The sequence below is a fragment of the Pseudopodoces humilis genome, chromosome 10, assembly GCF_049639895.1.
Source record: "Pseudopodoces humilis isolate 2021_Gansu_Grassland_sample_001 chromosome 10, ASM4963989v1, whole genome shotgun sequence".
In the NCBI taxonomy this organism is placed as follows: domain Eukaryota; kingdom Metazoa; phylum Chordata; class Aves; order Passeriformes; family Paridae; genus Pseudopodoces; species Pseudopodoces humilis.
In genome coordinates, this window is record NC_142209.1 from 14,718,639 (window position 1) to 14,740,533 (window position 21,895).

At 39.2% G+C, this 21,895-nt stretch overlaps 1 protein-coding gene across 8 annotated transcripts in view; it reads left to right on the forward strand.

The window, feature by feature from the left end:
* The first annotated feature begins 1,152 nt into the window (after positions 1–1,152).
* ARHGAP29 (Rho GTPase activating protein 29) overlaps positions 1,153–21,895 on the forward strand; it is a 52,278-nt gene continuing 31,535 nt past the window's right edge. For all 8 annotated transcript variants that reach the window (XM_014250891.2, XM_088060447.1, XM_014250892.2 and 5 more), the window contains exons 1-2: positions 1,153–1,254; positions 3,963–4,308. In XM_014250891.2, coding sequence (XP_014106366.1) covers positions 4,047–4,308 — 262 coding nt within the window. In that variant the 5' untranslated portion in view covers positions 1,153–1,254; positions 3,963–4,046. The remainder of the gene's footprint in view (positions 1,255–3,962; positions 4,309–21,895) is intronic.

Genomic DNA, 21,895 nt, shown 5'->3' on the forward strand with positions numbered 1-21,895 from the left:
GCTCTAACACAAAATCTTGTATGGGAGTGGCTGAGGAAGGATACTGGAGCAAGGATGGGGAAATTGAACATGTAAAGCCTGAAACTGCTAGCATTGAGGAACCGGGCTAGGAATTAGATGCTAAGGGCTTTGATTCATTATTGAAAGTAAATGCCATTCCAGAGCTTGGGCATTGGATCTAAGATAGCTGAATTTAAATGGCCTTGTATTATTGACAAATAAAGTGTGGTTTTGTAGTTCTGCCTCTAGAAGATGGAAAAACTACTGCTACTATCAATCACTGTGAGATGATGTAACAGAAGTCTATACTCTGGTCTAAAAGTCATGGTGTTGCTATGAACTGAGTTTCTGTAAGCTGATGCAAATTTCTGCTTTTCCAACTTCTCTTTCCACTTAGCCGGAGAAAGTGCATATATCTGCACATGCAACCTAATTCAGAAGCTAAATTATGCCAAAATTTGGGCTGTCTGGGTAGCTTAATCACTCCCATGCTGGGGCTATAGTCTGACGTTATATGTTAATTTTGTTACTGCTTTCATGTTCATTAAGCAGCCAACAGAGCTCATCCAGGAATAAAAATGGGCTGAGTATAGTAGAAAGTGTGTGTGTATGTGCACTCACACATTAATCACTCATAACAATAATGGAAGCTGTACAATTAATGATGAACTGGATCCAGAATACAAATCATGGGAAATTTGAGCATGAGAATTTGTTCTGTGCTTTGCCACGGTGTCGTGTCTCTTAATGGCCAAATCACTTAAAAGCAAAGTCTGGTTGCTAAATACCACGCAGCCTGAATTTGGACTTTTGCTCCCTTTTGAAGCTCGTGTGTACAGCAGTTGCTGCTGTGCGGCTCCTTTCCCCGCGCTCGGCGGGCTGCTTTCTGTGCCCTGCGGGCGCAAGCGTAGTGCGGTTCGGTTCGGTTCGGTTCGGTTCGGTTCGGTTCGGCTCGGCTCGGCTCGGCTCGCGTGCCGCACCTGCCGCGCTCCGCCCGGGCCCGCGCTCCGCCCGCCGGCCCCGCTCCCGCCCGGGTCCGCGCACCGGCGCGGGGGGCGTGTCCCGCGGGAGCCCCGCCCCGGGAGCCCCCCTCCAATGGCGGCGGGCGGGCGGGGCCGGGGGTGGTGGCGACCCCGGGGGCGGCGGCGGTGGCGCGGGGCTCGCTGAGGGGAGGGCGCTCCATGGGCAGCGGGGCGGCCGTGCGAGAGGCCCGCGGCGGCCCGGCTGCTGCCTGCGCTCGGCCGCCGCTCTCCGGTAAGCGCCAGCCGCGGGCTACGGGAACGCCGCGGCGGGAGGAGGGGGGGGCGTCGCCTGTCGCCGCCGGGAGGAGCCGTGGGCGGGCGTGGGACACGGCGCCGGTGAGCCGCTGTGGGGACGGGGACGGCTGAAGGGGGCCCGGCGTCCCCCTCCCGGTGCGTGTTTGGCCCCAGCGACTCCCACCGCCCCGCCCTGCGGTTCCCCGGAGCGGTGCCGGGCGCCTCCCCGCGCACCCACCTCCACCTTGCCCCGCACCTCTGGCGGCCCCTGGCCGGGACCTGCCGCGGGCCCGGGGCTGGCGCTGCGCGGGGGCGCTGCGGGGAGTGCCCGCCGCGGGGCGCCGGGAATGCGCGGCGGGGGCAGGGCCGAGCGCCGACCCCCGCCCGGGGCACCGGGAGCGGCCCTGCCCTCAGCCCGCCAGCGACGTGGCCCCTTTTTTTCCTTTTTTTTTTTTTTTTTTTTTTTTCCCCTTCCCTTTCTTCCCCTCCCTACCGGGGAGATTGTGCTGGGAGAGCAAATTTTTGAAATATCTGGCGCTTTAGTTTCTTTATCTTTTTTTTTTTTTCCGTCTGGACGGGCAGTGGCTCGCTGTGAGGCAAAGGAGTCTGGAGGCGTTTATAGCAAAGCTGGTGGATGCTTTTCGTTTTCAAAGCCAGAGACCCCTGAAGAAATATGAAACACTTCTCAGTAATGAAAGGCATGTGCTCTGGGAGGGAAACGTTCCCCATGTGCCTTGTAACACAGGAGGAACAGACGTAAGGGCTAATATTTACGAGGAAAAGGTGCCTCCTATGCTAAGCTGCTCAGTTTTGGTTTTCACAAGTTTTTCCCGCTTAGAAACACTTGTCATCACTTTTATAATTTTCAAAGTGGTGGCATTACTGTACTGCTTGTACAAAAAAAGGCAGTACTTCTAAAATAACACAGCTTTAAAAGCATGGACTTGCCACCAGAGCAGGTCTAACACATCATGCTACTTGAAAAGTTGACTCTGAACCTGGCCAGACTTAAGAGGCATGTCTTTTAAATAATATGAAAATCTTTCTCGATATAAATAGATATCACACTTGTTAGGAGGAGAGAAGGTTATATGTCTCGTTTTGCCTTAATTGCAAGGTAGAATTGCAAAGTAGCTTTGTAGCCATGAGAATTATATATGGGAACAGAAGAAACTTGCTTAAACACTGTTTAATGTAAACCTCACTTCAATCTACTTGAGGTGTTTGGAATTGCTTAATTATCTGCATTATTTGTATAGTGTCATGAGTGCTCTTGTATGTACTGACTTTAAGCAGTAAACAGAAATTAGAGCAGTTAATTTGTGTTAAATTCTGAAGTTTTTTTCCCTCTCCCCCAGCACACACTCCCTGGAAGGCCTGCACATTAATTACAAAAACAACTGCTTTGACCACGTTTCCTCTGATATTTTTAAACTGCAAACAGAAATAATGGAAAAATAATTGAAGTGTATTAGAGTAATGCCTGTTGAAATTCTTAGTGGGAGTGTTCAAAGTGGTAAAGGTGCTACTTCTTCAGTTGGTGTAACCAAGTGCAAACATATGCAGGAGAGCCCGTTTTAACCTGTATTTTTTAGTTCATAATAACTTCTATTTTTAGGTAAAGTATTGAATTTAAAGGTTTGCTGTAGATGTGTCTGTAACCCATGTTTGCTTTTTAACTGTTGTGTTCCAGTTTGGATTTTGGTTTTTTCTTTTTTTCCCATATGGTGTTTACACTATGGTGTAAACACTGAGAATTTCTCCTGGTGTTGAGAGAACAACAGCAGGCGCTGTGGGAGCTGCTGGAAGCGTACCTGACTCTGCCACCTGCAGTTTGCTTTGAAATCAATTGCTTAACCTGACATGGCAAAATTTTCAGTAGCTTTCTGGTTCGTTTTCTTTTCCTAAAGGAAAGGAATGCAAGTAGTCTCCTGGTTTATACTCCCCCAAATTTGTGCATTTTTTTGGTGGAACTTTCAGGGCATAGCAACATTGTTCAAGATAACTGCACTGAGACTTGCAGATAAACTTCGATACTAAAATATTTTTTCATTCTCTTCATTTTTCTGAGTCTTTTTTTTGATTGCCTTTCATATTGGTAGATAAGCTGAAGAGCCCACGTAACTTCTTTGAGCATGTTTTCCTTTCTGAGACACAGTGTGATAGGCAATGGTTTCTTGCTTGGCACACTGCACAAAGAAAATTCATCCTTTGACATCAAGGCTGTGTATTAAGACAATGTGTATTAAGAGACAGGATGCTGAGTACAGCTTGGTGGTTCATGCAAGAGGGGATGTTGACCATAGTCTGTATCATATCAAGTGTTTTTGTGATTTTATTCAGTTGAAGTAACATTTAATAGTAAAGAATAGGTCTTGGTAAATGTAGAGCACGTGATTTCTAAATATTCATGGAAGAAACTTTTCTCATGGAATAAGCATGAATCATGATTAGCTTTTAAAATAATTTTGGCATGCCATTGATTTTTTTTTTTTCTATGCAACAATCTACCTGCTGTACAAATTTAAGTAACTTCAAATAGTCAAAGCCTTTATGGTGCTCAGTTTAGCATTTTTATGTAAAGCAGTGTCGTCTTGAAAAAAGTTTTGCATCTTTTCGGTACAAAAGTATTGCTTCGCATATATTTCTATACTGATCAGCATTTTTCCTTCTCTTCCACCTCCTTCCCCCTCCCCAATTTTTAAGGGTTTCACCTTTGGCTTGTCCAATGGACATCAAGTGACTGTGAATGTTGACTGCGGGAGCTCTACAAGCACAGCGGCTGCTGGGATGTTGCGACAGAACGGTGGAAGTAACAAGCGTGGTTTGGGATTAGCCCGACTGTCTACCTCCAACTTCTTCACCATCTCGAGTGCAGGAAACTGGGGAATGGGGCGCAGCACCAAGAGCAGCTCTCTGAGCAGCATTAGCTCCAACTCTGACTGCTATGATAATCCTGTTGTGGATCCAGAATATATCATGCAACTGGTGAATGATGTCAGAAAATTTGCAGATGTGCTACTTTATTTGAAGGAAGCCTTTCTTTCAGAAGGTGTGTCAGTTGTTCTTAATTCTTAGATTTTCTGAAACTCTTAACAACTCTATTTGTATGTTTTAACTAGTGTTTGCTGTGGTTGTTTCCCCTGCCCTTTACCTTCACCATTTATCCTCCCCACCCCCAGCATGATGATTACAGGAAGTGATGGGTTTTAGTTTGGGTTCTGCATTTCCTCACCAGAACAGTGCAATCTGTTTCATAATCAGAACAAGGGAAAATAAGCTCTTAGCAGGCTGTCTAGGCTGATGCTTAAATTGGTGAGACCATCGGCTGATTAGTTTTTTAACCACTTGAATGTTTTTTGTAATTCCAAACAATTCTATTAGTATTTTGGTTATGTTTCAGTTTTTGAGGCTGATTTGGTTTTTGAAAGTCTTCCACAGTAGTAGTTTGAGTTTTAAGGTAGAGTGTAACTACACTGTCTTCCTTTGCAAGTATTTACCATCTTCTGCCAGCAGGTGGAAACTGCAAATTTTCTTGCTTGCGAGAGGTGTGCGTTATTGTATTCCTGTTCCTTTTGGGAAATACCATTAGTCCAGTTTTGGTCATCAGGAGGAAAACTTTTATCTAAATTTTGTGGGATTAATAACGTAAATGACAGCCAGAGCAGTTTTTTATAAGATGTCCTGAGTGCTGAACATTTGCAGCCACCTCTGTGTGTGCACACAGCTGAAATACTGCTGCTAAAATGTGTGTGAACAATTCTTAAAAGACCAATAATTTGACACTAGTGATCGCTTTGTGTCCTCATAGTTTTTGCTGAGTACACAAGCAATGAGGATGAGCAGAGTTATTTGTGACGTTGGGTGTCTGGTGCTTGCTGAGAATGAAATGGGCATCCTGTAGGAAAGGCCTATCAAAGCACTGAAGTGTTCCCATTGTCATGCATCAGTAGTTAATTACTTGTCAGTTTAAAATTTTGAGCTCAAAAGATCCAGAAAAAACTAACATGGAAAGCAGGAGTTGTCATTTTATAATATAGTATAGAATTAATTTGTGAAGCAGTGTTGTCCATTTAAAAGATTTATCATTTATAAAGGAAAGATGTTTCTCTTCCATAGTTGGGAGTGTTCTTTTTGACCTTTGTCCCCATTATATAGTGAGCTCTGTAATGCTGGCCTTGCTTACCGCTGGCTGGAGACAACCTCCTGGAAGCTGCACACTTTGGTTTGCATTTTCTAATATTTGGCAAATGTTCAAAATTGTCTGTCCAAAACCTAACAAAAACTTACTAAGATGGTTGAACAGACTTCTTGCACATAACATTCTGGTTTGTAATGCTTGCACCGTACCACTATCCTGAAATTAGTTACATTGATTATTTGAAGAAGGAATCAGTTGCAGGGATAGGAAATTATTATTCTTCCTTTTTGGAAGGGTTGCATCAGTGAGTGTTTATATTTGCTTGGTAAGCATATCTAGAGACTTCTGTAGGTCTTACAGCTTCTAACCACTGTTCCCCCAGCTTTTGCATCAACTCTTAGTTGCTGTGTTGCCTCTCTGGCAGATTTGTCCAAACTCCTGATGCACAGTAGCCTCAGGCTTGGCCATGTAGCTCCCAGTTGTCCTCATTCTGCTGCTGGGGTCCTGCAGTGGTTACCAGCTGATTGCCATGGGTGTGTGGCCTTTAGTGTCATACTGATCAATGCTTGTATTCCCTGTTTGTGATACCTGAGCTACCATGGAAGAGCCCAGAAGTTACTCACCCATGGTTCACTTAGCATTCCTCTGATGTAGTGATCCAATCTTGGATGACACATCTAAGAGATTTTGGGTTATAACATGTGTTTGTGTCTAAACTAGAATGTAAGTGCCTTGGGATTGCAGACTTGAACTGTGTTTTGTTATGGTACCAATGCAAGTTGATTTGTTACATGAAGAATAAGTTGAAATCTCTTGAGGGGAGTATTAGATAAATTAAATGTTCTATAGATTTCAAGGCTACTTCTCTTTGCATTCCTTATGCTAATATGATTTAATTTCTAACAGTACTCTCATTGTTATAATGCTGAATACATTTTTGATACCCTTCAACAAAGGGAAACCTAAACCAACAACCAACTAACCAAAGCACCCCAAACCAGCAAACAAAACACTCCAAATGTAACTGTAGAGTTGAAAAGTTTGACAGCTGTTTGGACATGAGGGAGCTGCAGTTGTCTCTTGTGTTGAGTGAAATACCATGGGTTCCTTCAGTTCTTGCTGTCCTTTAGGCGTTGCACTCACTGGATGTAACATTCTGTTATTAGTAATCTAATCTAAGGCATAAGATCAAGATATTTTACCATTGTCTTCATTAAAGGAGAGCTCTGGGAAATTTTTGAACCTATGTCAATGAATCCAGTGCTGTTTCTCAAATTTTGTACGTAATTCTGATTGATGACAGACTGAAACACTGATGCAATTGGTGCATCAGTCTCTTGGTCCAGTCTTCAGCTAAATTTCCAGATGAGCAAGATTGTCATGTGGCTAGTACTAGTAAGGACAGTTGTTGTCATTGTGTTTTTGCGCTTGAACTGAAAGGTTGTCTTCAGTTGCAGCATTTGTACTTTATGAAGTGAAAGATAATTTAAATTTATTGAAAAGTCTCATAATAAGTCAATCTTCCTTTTCTGATAAGAAGAAAATGAAAACAGTTCCCTAGCAATCCCTGCCTGGAAGGTCAGACTTGAGAGTGTATGTTGAATTAATACCTAGAAGACTCAGATAATTTCCTATAATTTGTGCTGTTATTATTGCTGTTCATTTGACTGTTCAGTTTTATGGATGGCACTGTTTTCCTGATGTGCCCCAGGTTTACTTCTTTCTGTTTTAATGTACATCCCAAGTACATAATGGCTTGAAAGCTGGTGAGTTTTCTTTGTGCTTTGAGTTCCAACAGTAGCATTTCAGCTATCGGCTGAGAGTGTGAGAACTTATTGTTGCCTTCAACTTACACCCCTCTTAGGACACACAGGGAAGTGCAATCTACAGGCTGGAGACAGTCTGTGGATTTGAGAGTAGTGGCACTCAAGAAGTAACTTCCTATGGTAAAAGCAGTTTTAGGAACTGAATTGTTGTTTGCTTGCCATGGAGACCTGCTGAGGGCTTAACAACCTGACCACAGTATTGAAAATATTAAAGATTTTAAGTGTGTGAGGTATAATTAAGGTAAATCCTGTAACTTGCAGAGGTTAGTTCTTGTCCCAGAGATACAGGACCTAATTCTTACAAACTTCTATTAGAGAATCTACCAGTTAAAAAAAACATTGCTTACTGTATTGATATGCAAAGTTGAGAATCTGTTGAATAGGTATTTATGTATGAGGTTGGTGACTACAGTCCAAGCTGCATATAATTGTTGCTTTAAGTAAATGATGTTACTGTGTGGTCTTTGCTCAGATGAAATTCATTTTCTCAGGTTTAAAAAGACCACTCAAAAGAATATTTAGGACACAGTAAAATATCTTCTAATTATGAACTGAAAGTATTTAATCTTTAAGCAGTGTATAGCAGCTTTTGCAAAGTATTTAATCTTTAAGCAGTGTATAGCAGCTTTTGTTTGTATTACATTTGAGAGGGAGAAAGCATTCCTGTTTCCCTACTCTGAAGGTACTTAGCTACTTGTTTTGCGACATCTGCTACATTTTTTTTTTTAGGAATATAATATATACTGTAAGGTCTGCCCTTGAGACTGTGGGAAATACTGTATTTCATTATGAATACCTCTAAGGGTAAAATTTGCATGTGGTTTAAAAGTGCAGTAATTACATTTTAATATGTAGTCTTCTTGACTGTACTTCAAGAATACATTGTGGAAGTTTTGCTTACTTTATCACAAACTTTGAAGTAATCTTCAAAGTGTGATATTGTGTCCTTCATGTGGCTAATTCTGCATCCTTTTAATGAGCAAAGCTTTTTCTTCAATTTCATCCTATCTTCAACAAATGTAAATTGTCGTTCATTCTAAAATGTTAGTATACTCTTTTCCCCCAGGTATCTTAGAACCAGAGTAGGAAGATAACGCTATTATCTTCCATCACAGATTTCTCTGAGGGTCAGAATGTGTCTGATTTTTTAGATAGATTTTTTGATTCGGGGTTTGTTTTTGCTGGGGTTTTTTTTGTTTGTTTTGTTTGGTGGGGTTTTGTTGGTTTTTTTTAACTGAAGCAGAGGCGAAAGTACTGCTGAAGCTGGATGGCCTGGTCAGGAATGTTTGCATTCTCTTTATAATAGCACCAATACTTTCAAAAGTATCAGGAATGCTACCTGACTTGAAACCTATCAGGTTGTTATTTTTGACACCCACTCACCTCAGTGGGACAATTCTAAAGGTGTCTCAAGGTAAGTAGTTTCCTCAAAATGAGTGACTTGTAATCTCTAATGACTTCAAAATCTTCTTATAGCACCATGGAGATTGGTGTTAATCATGTGCTACACTAAAAATGAGAAGCCATTTACTGAATATGGTGCCTGAGGCTCAAAGATGAATGATTTCTCTTCAGTCCTTCCTGGCTTGATAATGTATATTGTCTGTATTTTTAGTACGATTAAGACACTGCAGTATTTCTGGCATTTCATTTTTTATTTCCCTATTTTCTTATAGCCTTAAATAATAATGTCTTTTACTGAGGCAATGTTCTTGAAAGTAGATTAGTCCTGTTTTGCTAGGGAAAACCTGAAGTCATTAGTTATTGCAGTGAAGATTGCAGATTGAATTTATGATAATTTTTTAATACTAGGTGTAATTTTGCTGTTTGTTCTTTATTCCAGTTTTGATGTTTCTCAATGAAAGGTGCTGTCTTTGATACTCCTTAAACTGAATGTATTTACCTGTCTAATGACACCTCATACTATGAATGCTTGGTAGGTGGGCAAACCACTCTAATCAAGGATCTGATAAAGTATTTTTCTTTGCAACAGTTTCTGGAAGTAACATTTGGGGGAGTTTTCTATATTTATTTTGATTTGAGGACATTTGGACTAATGTCTTGTTGCTGAAGTATACAAAATCATTCACATGAACGCCTCTCAATGTCAGAACAGAAAAGAAGAACCTTTATTCTCTGACTCCAGTATTTATAGATTTTCGACAATGACAGGGATTGGATAATTAAGTTACCACCTTCCCAACACTTCCCACACTGGTCATGAGAAACGTCCATCAAAAGACTTTTCTTAGAAGGAATGTGCTAAACAACTTATGGTTATAGACATTTCATGGGAAAGTAACTGAAACTATGAAAACGTTATCAGAAGGCTTTAATTTTCAGGGCGACAATGTCTTTGGACTTTTCATGGAAGATGGTGCTGGTTTTCTGTTGGGTAGTATTTTGTGTGATAAATAAAAAACTTTTATGAGAAAAGGGAAAGTAAAATGCTTTCAGGGTAGCTAACTTTTGGGAACTGTGAATACATAGTGATTATCAAATGTGTAAGCAACCTGCTTATGAATTATTAAATGACCTTTGAGAAGTGCTAGAAAAGGGTAGAGGAATCCATGTAATTTGTAGCACATTGTTTCTCTTATTTCATGTACCACAAAAAAAGAAGGAAAACAAGCTAATAACTAATATTACAGAATTAAAAATACTTGAAGATGCTGACAAATAGTCTAAAGTGGAATTTTAATGTTTATCACTTCCAAAATCTGTCAAAGTGTAATATGCTTATAGTATCTGAAGAATAATTCTGTGATTTATTATTAAAATATAATTTTTTTGTACTTTGTAGCTCTATTCGAACTTGATCCAGAAGGAACTATAACTGCATGTTTAAATTGCATTTGCCTGTAATCAGATTGTTCATCCTCTTGCTCGAACCAAATTAGGTTAAAAGGTGAATTCTGACAACTTGTATTTGCTGCTTTGGATGTTTTTGTTCCCATGGCAGTTAGCAGAGGTGTCCTTGTGAGCTGCAGTAGCAGGGAGGCCAGGACTAAATGAGGCTGGGGCAGCTGCAAGGAGTAAGTTCTGACGTGCTGCTGCTGAAATTGCCTTTATTTTCCCCTCTCCATCAGCAGCTTAATTGTTGATACAGTTCTGTAACTGTTTAAAATCCTCAAGGTGCATCTAAAATGGTTCTTTTCTTATATAAGACTTGTTATAAGTTTCTTGTTATAAGACTTGTTATATTTGGGGCTTTGTTTTAAACATATCGATAGTCTATTTCCACAGCAGTTTCTTTTCCACAAAGGAACTGCTACATGAGCTGCTGGGATCTCACTGTTTTTTCCTAACACTGGTGGTAGTTCTCTGGTGACTGCACAGCAAGCCATGTTTTGGGGGCAGATCTACCTGAAGACTAGTCCTAGGAAGAAAGGATCTAGTTTTTAGCCAGATCAGTTCTGTTTGCTGGCTGTAAGGTTGTACTGAGTACCAGCAAAGAGGGAGAAGGTGGCTGGCAAAGGAACAAGTTGCCAGAGGTTTAAAATGGAGCAAGACTGCGAGACTCTAGGCATCGTTGGTGTGGCCATCCAGTCTAAAACTTGTGTCAATTCCATTGTCTCCTTTATTGAATGCTAAGTTTGACATGGATATATGAAAGCTGAGGTGGTGGTGGGGAGAACAGCAAGCAGAGAACGCCCTTTGTAGATGGCAAATTACCCATATCACCTTAGCACTAAGCTTTTGGCACACTTGAATTCGACAGTCATCTTTTAAACTTACCTTTCTGAAACCTGCTTCTTACATGCGAAGTGGTATCTGCTTCCAGTCTGGAAATTCCTTAGTACACCCTTTGACATATCTCCAAGTAGTAGTCACTGCTAAGCAAAAGTTCAGTCAATCTGAAGCTGAAATTTTCCTTTCACAAATCTAAAATGGTCTTTCAAGCTAAAAGTAAAATTGCTAAGAATTGAAATGTAATAATAGCGACTTTTTTTTTAAGAGCTTCTCATGGGTTTTTAATGGGAAAACTCAGAGGAAAAAAATGAGACAGGCTGCTTCTCTTAGTGTAGCTGTAGGACCACAACAAGCCAGAGACCCCCTGGTCATTTTCCCATGCTTCCTTCACTTTCACACCGTTCTTTTCTGGTACCTCTCTTGGACGGAAAGCGCTGAGATCTCTGGCCCTGAGTCATGTTCCTGTCCAGTTTCCTCAGACTTGAGAAGTTTTGCAGTGAAATGGTGATGTACAGCCTGATTAGAAGTAAAACCACAGCAGTGCAAAAAGAGGTTAAAAAAGTTAATGGGAGGCAGGCATAGCTATGAACCATAGGTGTCCCCAGGAATGTTGCCCTTAATCTGGGAGAGTGAATTTCCCACCTTTTTTTCATTTCACTCCAGATCATCCCATACTGTTTTGCCCAAGCCTCCTGTTTTCCAAGTCTGCTGTCTGCAGGCTTTTGTCAGGGAGTTTTGGACTTTCAGATGCTGTGGCCAGAGCCAGAGGAGCTGGGTATTTTGTTTGGTTTTGCAAGTTTGCAATGATAGTGCGCTGCTTAATTCATCTGCAGTCATGGAATAATTCTTCTGTTTCCACTATTCTGAACAAGAGGAAAAAACCAACCTCCTCTTAAAGTTGAATTCAAGCAAATCTGTGTTCTTCATAGTCAAAGTGTAAGCTGCCTGTTAAATGCTGGTTGCTAATGTTGGATAGTAAATGCTGTTTCTTCAGTTTCAGGGAAGATCGAAGTTAAATAATAACTTAGTGGACCAGGAGATAAGTTTGTGGCTGATAGTATTACCCCTCCCCCAGTTGCATACTCCACATTCCTTCTGAACAAATGTTCACTTGTTGCTATAGTGTCTAAGATCAGCAGTCAGGAGGGGGGTGTCTTGAAGGCTCCTGAGTGTTTAACATGTAAAATCAACCCTTATGTGCAGTCAGATATTTTTGTTGACTTAAATAATTAGCATATATTTCTTTAGGAAAACAGAGCTATTTATAAGAGAGCACAGCCATTTTTCATTTTTATGTTGCTTTTGAAGTGAAAAAAAATGTAATAGAAGGAAAAACTTCATTCTTCCTCCTTTTTGCATTTCTGATGTATAAAAGGAGCTCAAAACACTTAGAGCCTTAGCTGGAGTGTTAATTAGAATTAGCTTCACTTTCCATCACAGCAACTAGACTAATGGAACTGAAATTGCAAGATCAGCAAGATGAAAGGTCACTAGTGAGGAAGAGGGTGAATAGTCGTATTTTCATTATTGAAAGTAAAGCTAGGCTTTCAGCAACAAAAATTCTTCTAATATAGTTTAAAGCTTAAGGAACAGGAACACTTGAACCAATAAACAACTTGGATCTCTCAAAGAACTCTGTTGTAATGACTGAAAGATAAGATTTGACCCATATCCAGTCTAAATCTTGTGTTCTAAACAGCAATTCCCATATACATGTAGGGGCTTTCATGTTTAAAAACAAAACAAAAAATGCTTGCCATAAATGTGTTTCCCACTCTTGGTGAAATGTATTATAGTGGTTCCTCAAAAATACTCAATTTTCTCATTTTGCTCAAGCATCAATTTATCAAAGTTTCAGCATAAAAGAAGAACATCAATACAAATAATTTTTGTGTGCCTGACAGCATAGAGTTAGCAGTTGTAATTGTCATCTTAAATGAGCTTGACTTCATTAAGGTTTCATAGACTAAACCACTGCTTTTCCACCAGTTTTGTTGGTAGTGGTTGTTGTTCCTATTTATGTAGCTAGGTCACAGAAGCTGACGTGTTTCTTAATTCTGAGTAAATGTTCATCTAATCTGACAGTTTTAGTGATTTGATTGTTAGCGCTAATGTCTTGGTAATGGATTAGAGTTAGAACAGCATGGCAGGGTAGGAGATTGGATACAGAACTTGGACCTTGATTTTTGTATGGAGCTGTTTCCCTTTTCTCAGGAAAATAGGGATTTTATGGGGACTTATTCCTTTGTCTGCCTAAAATGCCTCTTTTTATGGAAGGTGACTCATGTAATACTGTAGAAAATACTTATGTTTGAGTTAAACTTTCGTCTTAATGACGTTGGTTACAGAAGAGTGTAACTGCGAAACCTAGGACTTGAGGAATTTTCTTTTGTAGAGGCTGTGATTTAGCTGAACAAAAGATTTTTCCTTTTCACCATCTTTTTCTTGAATAATTTCTTGGACTAATTTTTAAAAGTATGTAGTGATTCTTACTTGTTAATTAGTTATTTTTAGTTGATAAACCAGTTTTAATCTTAAGTTAACAAAATCTACCTCTTCAGTCTTGTTTTCTTTGTCATGACTGAACCGCTTCAGGTATTTAAGCTATTTTAGTATATAACACATTCCCTTTTTGAAATATGTTTTCTCTGCTGTGTATAACTTTGGTTCAGGGCCTACCAGGTGGGTGTTGCAGCAGTTCATGATGTCAGTACAAGTTCTGTTAGTGCTACCTAGCTATGAGACACAGAAGGCACACATGGGCTTGTGGATCTTGCTACACATACATGCTAAAGGGAAGGGGAGGTTCTTGTTTTGGAAGGAGTAAGGTGTTCTTCTAACTCTTGTAATATCTCAATCCTTTCCTGGTTTTAGAAATCTGCAAGATGAGAAAGACCTAGTAAAGAAATTTCAGCAAAGATGCATTAAAAAATGAAAATGAAAAAATAATGGAAAATGTCAATTGTAGGATTGTAGATCAGTAAGTTGCAGGGACTATTTTTGTATGGTGGAATTAAAGCACTTTCATACCTTTTCTAAAAGAGGCTTTGACATCTTTAGGACTTGGCATTGTACTTAGCATTTCCAAGTTCTTCTCTAAGTACTGTATTTAAATTTTCCTATTTTATGCAGGTGTGATTGTTTTAGGGCTCTGTATTGTGAGGGAAGGTAGTATCTCAGTTAATGTTCTACTTTCGGACTGCAACTGTGTTCTTAGCTTTACTTTTTTTTAAGATCAGATGTCACTGAAATAGTTAAGGACATGGTATTCCTGAAGCATTAACTTAAAGACTGCTCAGTGTTCACAAATTCATCTTGCTGTTTTAGTGTTGATAGTGGTATGAATGGGTTCTTTAGTAGAATGCTTTACTGTGGGGTTTTTTATTTGTTTCTCCTGTGGACTTTTTATTTCATTCATTATGTACAGGGTACGCAAGTTATTTTCTTCTACTGCAACTGTGGAACTGAAGGATTTGTCCAAAAGTTGTCCAGTGCTGACAAGTGGGACAAAAAGTGTTTACTGGAATTACTAAAGTGGAGGTGCAGAGCAGTGAAGACTGGTAGCCAAAATGGGCTGTGGTCTCAACTCACAAGTAGGTTATCTATTCCTGACAGAAGAGCAGTTGAAGGAGGCAGCTTTTCTGAGGACTAGTTCTATGTGCTTTGTTCTGTGTTGAGTAAGCTGCAAATTGTTTATCTGAAAGCTTAGCAGCACACGTGAATTGTGATAGTTGAGTGAAGACAGTTTGTGAAGGGCTTTGAAAAAGTGACTGTGATAAATAGCTTATGCCAGTGGTGAAGAAGGGGAAACTAGCAGTAAACTTCAGACTGCAGAATGGTCAGATTAAATGCTTTCTGGTATTCATGTTTAAGTCCTTGTGTTAAGGACAAGCAAACAAATTCAGCAAGCAATGGAGAACTCCTTCTAACTGTAGTTGGCTTCAGATGATGACTAGACATGAGATTTTAGAGAAGGTGTCTGAGAACTTAATTAGGAAAGAAAGCAATAGGTCTGCAGCACATGAATTTTTGATCTAGAATTGACTACCTGGAATGACAACTTGAGTGATACTAGGGAGAAACAGCTGGGTAAATCCAGAACTACAAAAGCAAATGGATTCTGGTGTTTCTCACCTTTCTATTGCAAGGTATTTATGGAGAAATACTACTCTGTTGAAAATTCATGGTGAGGTGTACAGTGAATTACTGTTGTCTTAAGTGCAAGTGCCACCATGGCATCAGTTGCTGCCTTAATGATAGTGTTACTCTGTTTTCTCTTTATACAAAATCTTCAAAAATGTTTGGTGTGAATTAACTGATATCAAAACTTTATATTGCAGTGGAGATTTAATGTTCCCAAGTCTAGTAAGTGGGAAGATTTTTAAAGTATATCCTTTGGACCATTCAAGTGGCTCTGTCACCTGTGAGTTATACAGTCAGGCTTTACTGTCTTGGGTGGTTGTTTCAGCAGGACATCAGTGAAGGAACTTCACATAATCTGTAATCCTTTATGTTCACCAATTTTCTAGGCAACTAATGTTACTAGCTGCTGCTTTACAGATTTGAATACCACTTTAAGTTGATTTTTAAGTGTAACTTTTTTCTTTAAATCAACAAACCAGAAATGGACTACTATCACATCCTACAGTAGTCCATAGTACTGTTTAAAAGATCATTTAAAATAAATGCATGTAGTAACATACCCCTTGTTTAATACCATATTATCTCCTAATCCTGGCTTTGTGTGGCCTTTGAAAAATAGGTGGGCAGGCAGCAGTAAAATACTTCACTCAGTCAGTGGCTTATGCTAAAAGTAGAAGAAGCAGGCATGTAGAACAAACAGCATTTTAGACTGAAATTAACGTGAGTTAAGTAGTGTTTGATAATCTCTCAATGTTGGTTACCAAAAGTTGAATTTGTTTATTAATTCTAAAAAAAACCGTAACTTTCATACTGTCCTTTCTGTGTGCCAGTTTGATATGGTATGATCAGCTTGCTGGAGATTGTTTCATTTTGTGATTTGTTCTTTTTTTCAGAAAATTTGTGCTGTAAATGTTGAGTGAACATTGCTTCATGTACTCGCAGAACTTGAACCAGTATGCAAGAAATAATAGTTGCTTAGAGCATGAGAGTTCTTATTTTATTTTAACAGTATCTTCCATTGGCAGCTGTTCAGTCTAGTGACTGTTTGACTAAGTTTTTGTGAAATATCCTTGAATAAGAAATAAGTAACTAGTCACTACTAGTGGTATGGCTGCCTTTCCCAATGGGTATGATTCTTTGTTAACTGTGACTGATCAGATTTATTGCTAATGTATTCATAGTAAAGAATATAGCCTTATGTCCACTTGACCATTTGCAATTCTAACTTAAAATGTGTTCTCAAACTGCTGAAGCATTATCCTCACCTAGCTTAATTCTTAATCTCTGGGAAGATTCAGGGAAATGAACAGTGACTAAAACAGCCATGTAGTGCTTTTTATTCTCATTTGTCAGAAACAGGTAAGTAAGGAAACACTAGCAATTTTTGTTACTGGTTTCTGGTCTCTAAATTTTGGTTTAATAGAAGTTTAAAATATTCTAAAGATTAAACTGTGTGGCTGAATACATGTGGGTTAGTTGACTGGAGTCTCAAGGCTAGTAAACAAAAAAGTTAAAGGCATGTAGTGTACAACATATTGAAATAGATTAAAAGCTGCATTGTGGTAGTTTGTTTTTTTTCTGAGAGACTTCCCCACTTTAACAAATGGGGACTTCATCTATGAATTTAAATGTGAGATGAATGTGAAGTAACAACTTTTCTGCTTGATGGCAAACCAACAAAAGGAAAATATGTAACTGCTTTCAGTGTAGGCAAAATTATAAGATTTTGATTATTCTGATGTATTTTGCATATATACTTACTTTATTGACTTTTTGAAAAGATTGTTTTAAGACATCTTTATTTTTGTACCTTCAATTTATGAGAATTAATTTAGTCTGTGTTTGCTCTATATATGTAGTCAAGAAGGACTTCTTACAAACATCTTGACTTTACAAGTACAGAATTCGTCCATAACTAAAATGGGGTAGGAATTTTAGCCCAGTTTAATAAAAAATAAAAACCACCACAGCTCAAGGTCACATCAGAGGCTAATCAGCATGGTTAGTGGTTGAATATAAATGGATAGATTACTGTGTTTTGGACTATCCCTGATAGCAAATGACAAATCTGAAAGGGTTGTTTGGGCATTTGTAGTACATAATAAGAAGTCATTGTGCTAGAAAACTTAACCTGGAAGGATTTGGGATAGTTTTGTGTTCTATCCAGGGATATTGTTTCTGCAAAAACTGTAAGCTTGCATATTCATAGTGCTTATTTCAGAAAGTAAAGACAGAACTTTTACCGTTAAAATTAAAAAAAAAAAAGCAGCTAAGTACCAGGTGCTTTTTTTTATTTTAACCTAAATTTGTGCAACCTGACTTTAAGAACAAATTTAGTAGTTTAACAGTAGGTAGACAATTGACTTTCCAAATGTTAAATGCTTTCTTGTATTGCAAAAGCATCATTGGTGTGGAATAACTGAAATGAAACAGTGCTACTTTTTATAGTGTATTCAGTGAGCTGTTTGCAGGAAGTCTCAATGCATTCCCACTGAACTGGGTCAATATATTGCTCTTCTCATAAAAAACCTTACAAAACTAAGGTTTTTATTTCAAATATAGGGGTTAGAGTTACTATCTTTATTGCTTTATTTTCCTCATTCCTAATCAAACTTCACATGTCCCTAGATTTTTCTCATCAAAATAATTGCTTAACTGATTATTCTTCAGAGTGATTTTACGCTGTGATACGATGTAGTTAGAACATTGGTTGAAGTACATGTTACTAAAGACTATTAATTTAGTGTGGTTTGTTTTAATGATGCCATGACAACACGGGTTGCCATGATACTGATGAACAAAAAGGCCAGGACTGGCTATCTTGCTAATTTGGAAGCTTCAAGTACTATGTTTCTTGACAGAGGGATGGATAGGTAGCTTCTTATTCTGCATTGTGCACAGGGTAGAAAGGTGATGACTTCACCAGACCTTTTTGCAGCTTCCAGCCTTGCTAGAAATTTTGCAGGAATAAATTCTTCCAGAAATTATCTGAGTTTTTCAGTGATTTAAAATGTTTCTTTCCTTACATCTGCAGCATGTAGCCAAATAAAGGAAGAAATATGATAGCTAAGGCTGTTGCTTTCCCATCACTCCTGAGCTATGACCACAAATAACTATCTCTACCACCATTAAAAGAAAAAGTTTTGTTCATTTTATATCCATCCAATCAATGAAAATCATGTCCAACTCATATGTTTACTGCCTAAAAAAAAAAGCTGCTTTGACAGTAGACCAGACAGCAGGGGCATAGATAACTTTGCTATGGTCAAACCACAATCAATGTAAAGCATGTGTTCAGTGTGTTTGATTAAGTCTTGTGGTCTTTTGAATGTGGCAGTGAACTCTGTTAAATCAGGCAAATATGCCAGGCTGTTAATCATGTTAGAATTGGGCTGACAGAGAGAAGGACAAAAAGAAAATGATGAATTAATCTGGGACTGTTTGCCAAACTGCAGATGTAGGAATTAGGTGATTTCCACACAGTTCACTGTTGTGTGGTTGTTTTGCCTACTCTGTGATGCTCACTGGGAAGTCTCATAGTCTGGATCAGGTTCAGGCCTGAGTGCTGACAGTGTCCTAGTATGCAATATGGACATAGATGAAGACGATAATAATGTGATTTTAGATTAAATCTGTTTTACTGTGGATCAGTTTCATTCCAATGCAAATTATTTTTTCCCTGCTCTAGGTGGCATAATGAGTGATACCACATAATCCTTCTATATAATGTAATAGAAGCAGGATATAATTTACCTAAAAGTCAAAATGAATTTTTTAGTAAATAAGAGTGAATGGTCTCTTAGCCAGGATATTGGTCTTGCATATTGAAATGCTGGTTACTCAGGCCTCTTTCTTCTGAATCCTTCCAAGATGGCAAGTAATGAGAAGCTGACTGCATTCTATAAGGTGAAACTTTCTGGATTCAGTATGGGGGAAATTGCTTTCCAGTTTGTGTGCTTGTTCTCCCCACCATCCTTCAAGAATATTTTGACCCGTTTGTCCTGAAAGAGGTTAGGATTTATGGAGAAGATGTGAAATGGTGCTTAAAATTGGAATTCAGATTATTATATTTCATTCAAAGGGGAGGTGAAGGACACACACTTCGTCCGATCCCAGGAGAACAGATTTACAAAGGGAGTTCATAAAATGAGGACTAGACCTAGTGAGGATGATGGCTACAATGGGCATTTAGAGGTTCTCATCAGTTGCATTTATTCTACTGGAAATGTCCAGAGTGAGTTCTCTGTAGATGCTGATTATAGTGAAAGCATAGTGTGTTTATGGAGCTAGATGGAGAAAGTATTTGTGCAAAAATCCAAATTACCTTGTTTATAGTAACATTTTGACAAGTGAGGTGATTTTATGTAGATTTTCCTCCAGTTGAAAGAGATTAGTCTGGGCATATAAACCTGTGGCTGTAGAGAGTAAGCATGATAAGTTGTTCACACTCTGTTATATTCTTGAAAAGTATTTGAATGCATGACATACCTGATCACATTTTCTAATTGTCAAAAGCTCCTAGTGGAAAGCTAGACCTTATTACGTGTTGTGAACTAGAATATCTGCTTTGACAGTCTCACATGCATTCTGACTCAAAAACTTTTGCAGGGATGTGTTATTTTTCAGTTGTTTTATCTAGGCTGCTACTCTTTTGTTAGTGAGACCAACTTCCGTTCTAAACAAACTTTTAGCCACAGCAAAACAATAGTTGTATTAGTGGTTTCCCTTCTTTTGGGACTGGTGGAAATTGGGTAGTAGAGAGAGAGAGTCTGCTGTTGTTCAAAGACCTAAATATTCCAGGTGGACAAGCAGCAAGTAGAATTGCATGTACATCTCCTGTATGGGTCTGAATAGCAGTGTAGTGGGGAAAAGACTGTTAGTCTATATTTAAACTTATCCTGACAAACATTTGTTGACATAAAGAACTTCAGAAATGTTTGGGCCAGTAATAAATCAGGTCAGACAAAAGAATGCCAGCCAACTGACACAGTGCCTTTCCTGACTGCGTGTATTGTGACCAGCCCTGCCTTGGCAGGGAGGGTGACTGGTGCTTACAAGCTTGATGAGCAAATTTGATTTTGTTTTGTGAATAAAATCCATAGCTGTAAGGACATTATTGCTTAGTAACTTACTAAACAAACGCTTCCCTTTGAGAAATATGTAAAACTAGAAAATAGGTAGATATGCTTTTACATTAAAGAAGCATGAGCAGTTATAAAATGTGATGACCAAAACTACTGGGGAGTGGGATGCCAGTGACGATAGTGTGCTACTGGCTTGGCAAACAGGCAGACTTTCCAGCTGCTCTGTACTGTCATTCTTGTATATTAGACTTGTCAGCTTTGAATACATGCTTTTTAACCCTGTTGTCTCTCCACTGCTACAGACCATACTTCTGTTTGGGAAGAGCTTGTTTTCAGCTCTTGTAAATGACAGTTCAACCCCTAGTGAAAGATTTTTAGATAGCCTACTAAACTCTATCCAAGCCTTCCCTGCCCCCCCCCCCCCCCTCCCCTTTTCAGTTTTAAGAGCTGGTTTACTCTTTTTGAGAGGTAGGGGGCTAACTCATTCCTCCAGGAGACTGCAGGAAAGTAGTCACGTGAGAGAACAGCTGAACTCAAGTGCCCAGAGAGGGCCTCTAAGTGTTGCAGGATCACTGGCAGTCATGGCTTTAGACTTCTGTGGATTTTGCATTTTATGCTATTAAGCTTGAGGGGGGTTTTAAAACAATGTTGCATCCATTGGTGGAGAATTTCATGCTAACTTCATGTGCCTCAATGAATGTGTACAGCAATACAAAGGACAGAAGAAAAACTGAAAGTAAATAGTTTTTGAGTACTTCAGTTAGATTGAATTGCTGCAGGAACTCATTGGAGACGCATTTCCTCGTACATTCCTTTCACTGTATTTGCTCTACCGTTGTTTTGGTCTCAGCCATTTTCAGACTTCTTACCGTTAAAACTGTGTTTCTGTTGATTTGGCATATTTAGACTGTTTTGCTACCTGAGGTTTCTAAATCTGTCCTGAACAGGAAATCTCTGGTTTAGTGTCTGTTTGGTCTCAGTTATTGTGAATGCAGTGTAGCTGTGGTTCCTGATGACTTCTGCCCCCACCTCTCCCCAAGCACCACTTGTTACAGACCTTTTGTCTTCTGGAGGCACAGAAACAATGTTTCAGATATTTTGTAAACAAATGATACAGTGATGGAATACAAAGAAATCTCAGTTGGGTGTAGCCAGATCTTTGCTTTTGAGAGTACAAATAAGTAATCTCCTTCTTGAGTGCATTATTTTAGTGATAGTGTTCTCCTGGATGATATTATAAACACTTAATTCAACTCAGTGGTTGCTTTCCACTAGCATTTCCCTTTGAAGCTTGTTACTTCTGTTTCAGATTTGAAGAGGCTTGTGTCCACTTCAAGATTTTTCCTTTGTTATTCCCCTTCTCACTTACTTTGCCTTTCCCCCAGCTCTATTGTTCTGGCAAGATATATTACCAAATTTTAATAGTAAGAAACTGCATTTTGGGATCAATTTTGCTTTAATTAGTCTTGGAGGGGTGGTGTTTTCTGTTTTCACCTAACATATAAGGAACCCTAAGAGACCTTTTTGACTTCAAATGACAAGTCTGTAGTTGTGAGTCACACTGAAGTCCCAAGAATGAATCATGCTGCTTAATGTATGTCTGTCTTAGACTCCTTCCTGAGCACTCTCAAACTGACAATAATCTGTGGATTGGTTTGGCTGCTTTATGGCCTTATTTCCCCTCCCTTGTGTGTTAGGGTTCCAGATATCTACCCACCATGTTGCCAAAAGGATCTGGCTGAAGGGTATGGG